At 42.9% G+C, this 8,849-nt stretch overlaps 3 protein-coding genes across 4 annotated transcripts in view; 2 read left to right on the top strand and 1 right to left on the bottom strand.

Annotated features, from left to right (window-relative positions):
* The window catches only part of polr2b (RNA polymerase II subunit B), an 18,060-nt gene extending 14,179 nt beyond the window's left edge, over window positions 1–3,881 (bottom strand). Inside the window, exon 1 of one of the 2 annotated variants that reach the window (XM_015050526.1) lies at window positions 3,863–3,881. Coding sequence is in view for 1 of the 2 variants with exons in the window: in XM_015050525.1 (XP_014906011.1) it covers window positions 648–666 (19 nt within the window). In the remaining variant the exon portion in view is untranslated. Of the gene's footprint in view, window positions 1–647; window positions 798–3,862 lie in introns of those variants that run through there. The other variant, XM_015050525.1, reaches the window with a different exon arrangement.
* On the top strand, window positions 2,044–4,895 carry LOC106958575 (probable pancreatic secretory proteinase inhibitor). The gene is made up of 4 exons (XM_015050529.1): window positions 2,044–2,347; window positions 2,492–2,523; window positions 3,880–3,992; window positions 4,653–4,895. Exons 1-4 carry the CDS (start codon window positions 2,296–2,298, stop codon window positions 4,696–4,698), a joined length of 243 nt encoding a protein of 80 aa, XP_014906015.1. The 5' UTR covers window positions 2,044–2,295; the 3' UTR covers window positions 4,699–4,895.
* Window positions 4,896–5,459: 564 nt separating this feature from the next.
* Window positions 5,460–8,849, top strand: part of ube2d2l (ubiquitin-conjugating enzyme E2D 2 (UBC4/5 homolog, yeast), like) — a 9,218-nt gene continuing 5,828 nt past the window's right edge. Inside the window, exons 1-5 of the mRNA XM_015050527.1 lie at window positions 5,460–5,804; window positions 7,617–7,680; window positions 7,876–7,907; window positions 7,991–8,068; window positions 8,140–8,245. Coding sequence (XP_014906013.1) covers window positions 5,781–5,804; window positions 7,617–7,680; window positions 7,876–7,907; window positions 7,991–8,068; window positions 8,140–8,245 — 304 coding nt within the window. The 5' untranslated portion in view covers window positions 5,460–5,780. The remainder of the gene's footprint in view (window positions 5,805–7,616; window positions 7,681–7,875; window positions 7,908–7,990; window positions 8,069–8,139; window positions 8,246–8,849) is intronic.

Below are 8,849 nucleotides of genomic sequence, written 5' to 3'. Positions count from 1 at the left end.
GAACGTTTTGATAAGCCAATCAGAGGAGGACCTGCTGGTCTCAGCAGCGTTCAGTTTGTCACCTAATGCTGAGATCGACTCGTCGCCCCGCTGCTCCAGCAAAGCATGAAGAGTTTAGAAACTATATGAAATGGGAAAAAAGTTATTAACTGATTAAGTCGTGTTTTAGATTGTTCTTGAAAAACTAATCAGTCACGGCTGCACAGTGAACCCGTTGGTTTTCTACAGCAGACAGCCGCTCCCCTCTCTCAGGTACTGCGAACCCCGCTGAATCTTTTAGGGGCAGCAGTACCCTGCCGTACCCCCCTACTTTCACCCCTGATCAAACCAAACCGCCATGGTCAGTCCGAACCGAGCCGCACCGTCCCTGTTAGGTCCTCAGTTAGCTTTAGTTTCTGTTAGCTTTAATTGTTTCAATAAAAGGTTTTAAAGCCGTACATCAAAACGAGCGCGAACTGTCCGCGCACACTGAACATGCGCATGTAACCGGTATTATTGAGCAGATTATCGGGAATTGGTGATCAGCTCCTGATCAGTTCATTTGTTCTGAGCAGTGAAGCTAGAACTAGCATTAGCTAGCATTCCGTTAGCAGATCAATAAGGTTTTTAATCACTTCCTGTTTCCTCTCTCCTCACTTCCTGCTTACCTTCGTCCTGGTCGTACATGTTTCAGGTCCAGCTCAGATTAAACCGCGAAAGCTCCTAACCACGAACCGAACCTGGAACGCGGACCCAAACCGACGCTACAAGCACGTCGGCTGGCAGCTGCTTCTGCTTCTTCTTCTTCTTGTGTCCAAACAGATGCATTTCCGCCAGCTTCATAGTGGAGCCTATAAGCTTCGATGGCGCCACCTCCAGTTCAGACGGCGTAGTGCATGAAGATCTGTTTTCATTGATTCTTTCAGTATCAATTTGTTTGTCTATGTGCATAATATCCTAGTATTTACTATAATAATCATTTCAGCTTTATCAAGAAATAACAATTAATGTTTGTTTCATCATCTCAAATGTTCAGTTTATTTACGTTAGAAGTCATTTCATCCAACAAATGCTTCAGATCCGGACCTGAGGAGGTAAAAGCTAAATATCAGCAGAAAGTTTCACTTTCAATATTGTGGAAATGTTCTATGTGTTTTTGATATCCGAACACAAACCTCTGGAGAAACAGTTTAACTTCTTAAACTGATGCTATTTATTAAATAAATCCAGATTTTATTAAAATCTGTACTTATAAATTAAAATCATGATCCACTGAATGTATTTTATTATCTTAGCCATTCATTATTTCCTGATTAATTTTTAGTTTGATTGTCCAGAAACACCAGTAGATCTGAACCACAGTACAATAGGTTTTACTTTGAAATACTTAAATATATTTGACCTTCTAATATTGTATCAGTATTATAACAATCCAAAGATTTTTGTTTTTTACTTTTTCTGACCATGAAAAAATAATTTAATCAAGAGTTGTAAAGCGAGAGGCTCCCAGGTTTCCCTCTGCTCTCTGAGCAGCAGCAGCTTTAAATCTCTGTTTGCTTGTAAAGGAGGAAAAGTGACGACCCGGTCCAACACTGGGACCTGCAGGCTCAGAGCGGGGTCAAAGTTCAGATCGGGTCACATCTCTGCCCTCATGTCTCAAACATCTGGATGTCTGAGTGGAGACTGTGATCAGAAATAAATCGGATTATCTTTATTTTAAAATATAAACGAGTCACTATCATAGACTTAAACTTGTCTTCATCTCTTTTGATGAAGATGGAAAAACATCAGGAGCAGAAATTCAAACATTCAACATACATTTTCACAAACTGTTTCCTTCCATCACTGCTTTGGTGAAAAGTTTGATTTGGAAACTTTGCTGCTTTAAAAAGTATTTTGAGTAAAAAAAGACTGAACCTACTGCAGTCTCTAGCTTAGCCCAGATAATTCAGCAGAAAGGTGGGAAACGGCTTAAACAAAGTCTGTTTTTGTGCTTTAATCACTTTTGAATTGTTACATTCATGTTTTTTGCTGCTGAAATGTTTGCTGTTTTAAAATTCTTCTGCTGAGTTTCTGACCTGCGTTCAGCCAGACGTGTTTTTCTGACCCTCAATCTTGGGACATTTTTGCGCTCCGTCAGCGATATTTCACCGCAGACAGAATGTTGATCCACAGATTAAGTCCTGAACAAAAGGCCGCAGCAGCCGTCACAACAACAGCGAACTCGTAAAAGGCTGAAGCAGCCGGACCTGCGCACAGAAAAACTGGCAGCCAATCAGACCCACAGACGTTATTTCAGGATAAAATTCATCCAGGATGTTTCTGAGGACCCTGCTGCTCGTCTTTCTGACGCTTCTCCTCTGTGCAGGTAAAACCAGAAGCAGGAACATTTTACTGAAATCCTTATTTAAACTGTTTAATTTACCTAAATTAAATCATTTTAATTATAAGACTGTATTCAGCAAACAAAGTGTATAAAAATAGGAATAAAGCCATTGAATTTTTTTTCCAGGTGCTGAAGACAAATCCAGGCTCCACAGGAGGGTAAGAAACATCATCATGTTGGAAAATTTTTATAAATTACAGGAAAACTGTGAAACAGTTTCATCATCATGTTCTGCAGACGCCTTCATCCTGTCGCCAAATCAGAGCAAACTGCATCTTTACACACATTATTATTATTGACATATTTCCTTCAGAATAATCAGAGAAACAAGAGAATTTTTCAGGAATTATTTCAATCAGTTTCTTCAAATTCTCTGGTTTCATTTCCTGTTTTTGGCAGCGTTTCCTTTTGCTCATCATGTCCAAAAACTTCAGCTTTACTGCCATCAGAACGTCTCCAAAGGTCCGGATGGTTCTGCTTGAGAACATTTAAAATCTGTAGAAATGATTTTCAGTCCATGTTGGTCCACAACTCCATTAACATTTTGGAAAAATCTAGCGTTAGCGTCTGCTAATTCTTAGTGGTTAGCATTACCGTTCACTAATTATTTTATGTGCTTAGTAGTTAACATGACCATAGTTAGGATTCTTGTTTAGCTAATTAGTAGTTAGTAAGCCTAACTTTTTGGTTAGTTGTGCCCTTCTCTGACAATAACTATAAAGGTTATAATGGATATATTCTCCATTTAAACCACGGTGGCCATTTTCCAAAATGGCCACCAGAAAAAGGAAACATAGAATCAATGAAATATTTATGATTTCTATGGTATAAATATGTAGGCTGTGATTTTACATCAAACACTTTTATCTAATTGGTGAGTTTAGTACAAAAATTACTATTTGATGAGAACCATGGCAGCCATCTTTAAAAACAACAAAGATAACAGTAAATATGATTTCTATGGATATAATTATGTATTATTTGACACCAAAAGTATTGATCTGTGATAAATATTGACAAAGTTAGGTTCTGTAACTGTATGTGAAATATTTTCTTGAAATACTCATTTATAAGCTGCACAATAAAATTAAATTACATTTATTCACAAAGTGAAAGAAACGTAGAGCAGAAAATCATCTGCTTAGCATTGATAGTTTTCAATATGCTCTGCTGTAATGGGTCAGAACCAGAACCCTGAGGCTAAATACAGCCTGATGCACATGGAGGCAGCGAGGTCCAGTCTGAACAGACAGAACCAGTTTCTGGATCAGTCTGCAGGTCATTAGTGACCTTGAGTTTCTGTTAAATGACCTCTAAAGAAGCCGTGCTGCAGGTTTCTGACCAGACGCAGAATTACTGATCTGCAGCTGGAGCAGAACCCCACCAAGAAAATCAACCATCAGAGTAAAGACTCTGGATCTTCTGGCCTCCAGAACCAGAACCAGAACCAGAACCTCTCCTGAGTTTGGCTCCTGATGTTGTGATGCTTTTTTTTACCTCTTTCTGTCCTGCAGCCCTCCTGTGTGGGGATGAGCGCCACTCAGGCGTGTCCACTGAATTACTCTCCGGTGTGTGGCAGCGACGGCGTCTCTTACCCCAACGAATGCTCGCTGTGCGTCCAGCGACTGTGAGTTCACCTGCAGGAGCACATCGTTTAAACGATCCAACTCACAGGAACACAGAACCATTTACTGGACATGTCCAAATAAAAACTGCTTACATCATGAACAGGAAGAAAAACAAACCGATCTGTCGAAAACAAACCGTCAGCAAGGGAGTTTTCTCCTCAGAATCTGTTACCACGGAGACAGACCCTGATTCCGTTACCACGGAGACAGACCCTGGTGCTGTTCTTCTGGGTTCAGTTTGAGAGCAGAACCTGTTCCAGTCATTAGTCTGTTTTTAAAAATAAAACATGTTCAAATATTCACAGAAATACATATTTTAAATAAAGACAAAAAATAAAAAAATAAAATGATCAAAAATGCTGAGGTGATCAGATTAATTACTTTGAAGCGTTTTATTGAGTAAAAACAAAACGTCTAAATTTATATATATGAGCCAGGTACTTCTGTCTTGTACAGTATTGTTAATATCTTTCTTATTATTGTTACTGTTGTTAATTATGTTTTTAAAAATATTTTAACCATTTTTGGAACTTTTCTGTGCGACCTTACGTTTCCCTCTATGGGACAGTAAAGCTTTTTTCTATTCATAATCTGGATTAAGACAAATAGACATTTGACTTTATGGTTGTGAAATATAAATGTTGGTTATTTCTGCTCAGGGAGAAAAATGCAGACATTTTGATTGTGAGAGACGGACCGTGCTGAAGATGACGCCCTGATGACGTCACACCCACGCGCATCATTAATGAATGTAGCTTTTAGCATGTAGCTTTCAAATATGAACGCTAGTGAATGCAGCCATATTTGATGAAAACTGCATCAGAAATTGTGTTTGTGTTTTCATATTTCTGTAAACCTTTTACATTCACCTTTTGATCAATAAAGATCTTATTTTCCTCTGAGTTATGTTTCACTTATTTCTGCAAGATAGTGTTTATGTTTTTCTCAATGTTTGATGCTATAATGTCCATCACTAACGAATGTAGCACACTGGAATAAGTTTGTTATTATATGTTAATTACAATTTGAGCCTGCTGCATTAAAGCATATTTTGTGTTTGTCTAACTTTCTGACTTGGATCTTTAAGTCTTTAGGTGAAGAAGAATTATTCACCTAAACAATTCGCTGTCTTCTTCTTCTCCTCCCTACTTCTTCTTACTTGTTACTTTTTAAAATGTTATTTTTAATTAAATATTTTCATCAGATAAGTTTATCTTTTTGAATGATGTGTCTTCAGTAATCTCTCCCTATCAGTTTTATCTGATTTAATTCACTTTTCTTGGCCTCTTTTAGTACTTTTCAATCTGCCCAGGCAAATGGAGAGAGAAGGGAAATGAGATAAATCATATTTCAATCAGAGTGAGACCTCCTCCATCTTTTAGTGGAATGACTACAGATTGAGCCTTTTCTCTGAGTGATATGAATATCAGTCAGCGTGAGACCTCCTGCTCTCTGTTATTGAATCTCAGTCAGAGTGAGACCTCCTGTCCCGGTGCTCTGACAGCTGCTGTATGTAACGGAAGACATTTTGAGCCGCTGGGGTCGGTCCGGTTTGTTTGTGGGGTCTCAGTGTGAGTTCGGGGCTAACGGACTGTTGGTCGGTGAAGCAGGAACATATTTAACGGGAACCCGGTGCAGTCTAAGCAGCGCATGTGCAGCGAAACACAGAAGCTACCAGAGTCCTAGATGCTAGTTAGTCAGCGTCAGCTAGCTGGCCTGCCCTCCTCTTCCTCCTCCTCCTCCTCCGCCACCTCCTCCTCGACAGCCGGTCCCTTCTGACAGACACAATGGCTTTAAAACGGATTTCTAAGGTAACTCTCGGCTTGTTTTAGCTTTATCATGAGCCACAGAACTCAACGCCGAAGTTAGCTTCTGATTCGGTGCTTCAGTAAAGGGCCAGTCCGCAGTTTTTAATGGTTCAGGCCCAGATTTGATCAGCTGTAGTTAAAAACCCAAAACACTCAGAGCGGTCCAACCTGACCCGAATTATTCCACACAGACTACAGATTCTGGAGAACCCAGTTTATGATCCAACACCTTAAACCTGTTGGAAAAAAAAACATTAAATATTATATTTTAATGTGTGTAATAATGTATCAGTTTCTAAAACCAAAATAAAACTTCCATTCATCATAAACAGACGGTTCGGCTCAGGTCTGAACAGACCAAATAGTTTTAAATCTGGTTCTATTCTGATTTACTTCCAGATTTAGAAATCATAAACTTTGTTTTAAAGACTTTTATTTACAATAATAATTTGCAATATTTATAATGGGACCTGACATGGACTCTGTCCCTTTCAGTCATCTTGAAAGGGACAGTTTTTCCCAAGCAGATGGAAGAACAATCCACTTTCACTAGTTCAGAACCAGAACCGATTAAAGCTGCTGCGGGTTCGTAAAAAGCAGCGGAACAGCCCTTTAAAGAGGCTTCGAATCAGAAGCCAACTTCAGTCAGTTTCCCAGAGCGCTGTTCGCTGCTGTTAGCCTGTTCCTCCGGCCGGTTCGGTTCGGTTCGGTTCGGAGCCTTTATCAGGCGTTAACCTGCTCTTCCAAATGGTCGGTATCTGTTCGGTTCTGGTCGGAGGAAAAGCGCCGGGTTGTTGCTGTGGGTCAGGTTCTGATGTCAGCCCAGATTCGGTCCAAAGGCTCGGTGGTTCTGTTCAGCCTGAACCACCTCAGCTGGTTCCGGTCTAATGAAGCAAACTGCCTTCAACTCAGGTCTCGGCCCGGTTCTTCTCAGTGATGTGGAACCATCAACATCAGATTGAGTCTGTAGCTCCGCCCCCTTTCAGCTATGGACCAATCACAATCCAGCTCCACAACAGGTGCTGCAGGTGAACAGAACTAACAGAACCAGTCCACCCAGTGGTCCAGCTGCAGGTCCAAACGTCTCTCTTTGGTTCAAAGATGATCCATCAGAACCTCAGACCAGATCCTGTCTGTTTCTGGTTCTGTTGTTCTGTTGGGTCTTCCTCAGGGGGACCGGCTGGTTGGAGCTTCATCTGGTCCTGGACTTTACTGTCACTTTACCAAATATGGTCAGTGACCCGGTGGTTCTGTCCCAGCAGAACCTCTGGATGTCCAGCTGAGATGTTCGGACCTCCAGAGGGGAATTCCCTACCCGCCGGACCGGACCTTTACCTGCTGAACCCAGCCGGACCCGAAAGACGATCCGTGTTCTGATCCAATGTGACACATACCAACACCCCACACACACACACACACACACACACACACACTCGGCTTGGCTGGAAACCCGACTCGGCCGGTTCTATAAGCAGCCGACCCGCGGGCCGGCCTGTCCCGATCCAGTCCCTGTCAGGGTAAATATAGCTGCTGCTGCTGCTCACGCATCGACCCAACCCGACCCAGTTCGGTTCCTAATGTTCAGACTGGAGCAGAACCTCCAACTGGTTCTGGTTTGGTGCTTCTGAACGGATCAGAACCAGTGTTGGGTTTTTGTCCAGAAGACAACAGTTAGTCCGGTTCTGTTTGCTGGTATCAAAGCTGTGGTTCTGCTGGGCTCAGAAGAGTTCTGATCCAACCCGGAATCTCAGAATCTTGTTTCTTCATGTGTTAACCTTTGACCTCTGACCTGTGGTTCTGGTTCTGTTCCTGCAGGAACTAACGGACCTGTCCAGAGACCCTCCGGCCCAATGCTCAGCCGGGCCCGTCGGCGAAGACAGTAAGGTTCCGTCCGGTTCTGTCGGGTTCTGTTCTGTCCAGGTCCAGCTGGTTCTGTCCGGTTCCGGCCGGCTCTGTCCGGTTCTGTCCGGGTCTTTCCAGTTCTGTAGGGTTCTGTCGGGTTCTGTTCTGTCCGGTTCCGGCCGGTTCTGTTGATGAAGCTGCTGCTTCTCTGACTCTGCTCTGCTGTTTTCAGTGTTCCACTGGCAGGCCACCATCATGGGTCCGGTAAGTACCAGAACCAGAACCCGGATCAGGACTCTGCTTGTTTCGTGATCCGGACTGACCCTGCGGTTCTGGTTCTGTTGCAGCCCGACAGTCCGTACCAGGGCGGCGTGTTCTTTCTCACCATCCACTTCCCGACCGATTATCCCTTCAAGCCGCCCAAGGTGAGAACGGCCCGGACGACCCGGCCCGGGTCGGCACCGGTTCTGACCCGATCCGTTTGCTCCTCTTCCAGGTCGCCTTCACCACCAGAATCTATCACCCAAACATCAACAGCAATGGCAGCATCTGCCTGGACATCCTGCGGTCCCAGTGGTCGCCGGCGCTCACCATCTCTAAAGGTGAGCGGCTGGAACCGGCTCGATCCGACCGGACCGGAACCGGTGTGACCGAACTGGCAAACCCGAACCGACTGGAACCGGCACGACCCGACCCGACCTGACCCAAACTGGTATGACCCGACATGACCTTGCTCAACCCGAACGGACCGGAACCGGTATGACCCGACCCGACCGGAACCAGCTACACTTTCAGACCTGAAATCTGACAGTTTCATCACCAGATGTTTTCCTCCAGCGATGTGTCCAAGCTGCGGTTCGGGGGCCGTTGGTGGCCCCCAGCAGGACCTCAGCCAGTTCCTAGGCTGAACATTTCACTGAAGCCTTTCAAAATAAAAGTTAATTAAAATCAGAATGCAGAAATACAAGTCAGTTATTTTCTGTTTGACGCAGTTTAACCCGTTTTTGTCCCAAAACAAAATTTTAATAGAAAATAATGAATCAATTCAAATCTTTAGATGTTGTCTCCGAAGATGATAAATGTTCACAATAACTGAAGGTCAGTTTTCTACTCAACTTGTTTCATAACGAAATGTGTGTTTAGTTTATTACTGAGGTGGTAAAAACGAAAATTACACCATTTAGAACAATTTACAGCGTCAACAAT

The sequence above is a fragment of the Poecilia latipinna genome, unplaced genomic scaffold, assembly GCF_001443285.1.
Source record: "Poecilia latipinna isolate Pla-1442-1.1 unplaced genomic scaffold, P_latipinna-1.0 Scaffold997, whole genome shotgun sequence".
In the NCBI taxonomy this organism is placed as follows: Eukaryota; Metazoa; Chordata; class Actinopteri; order Cyprinodontiformes; family Poeciliidae; genus Poecilia; species Poecilia latipinna.
Note: the sequence above shows the minus strand (reverse complement) of the source record. Positions and strands in the feature narration are given on the sequence as shown.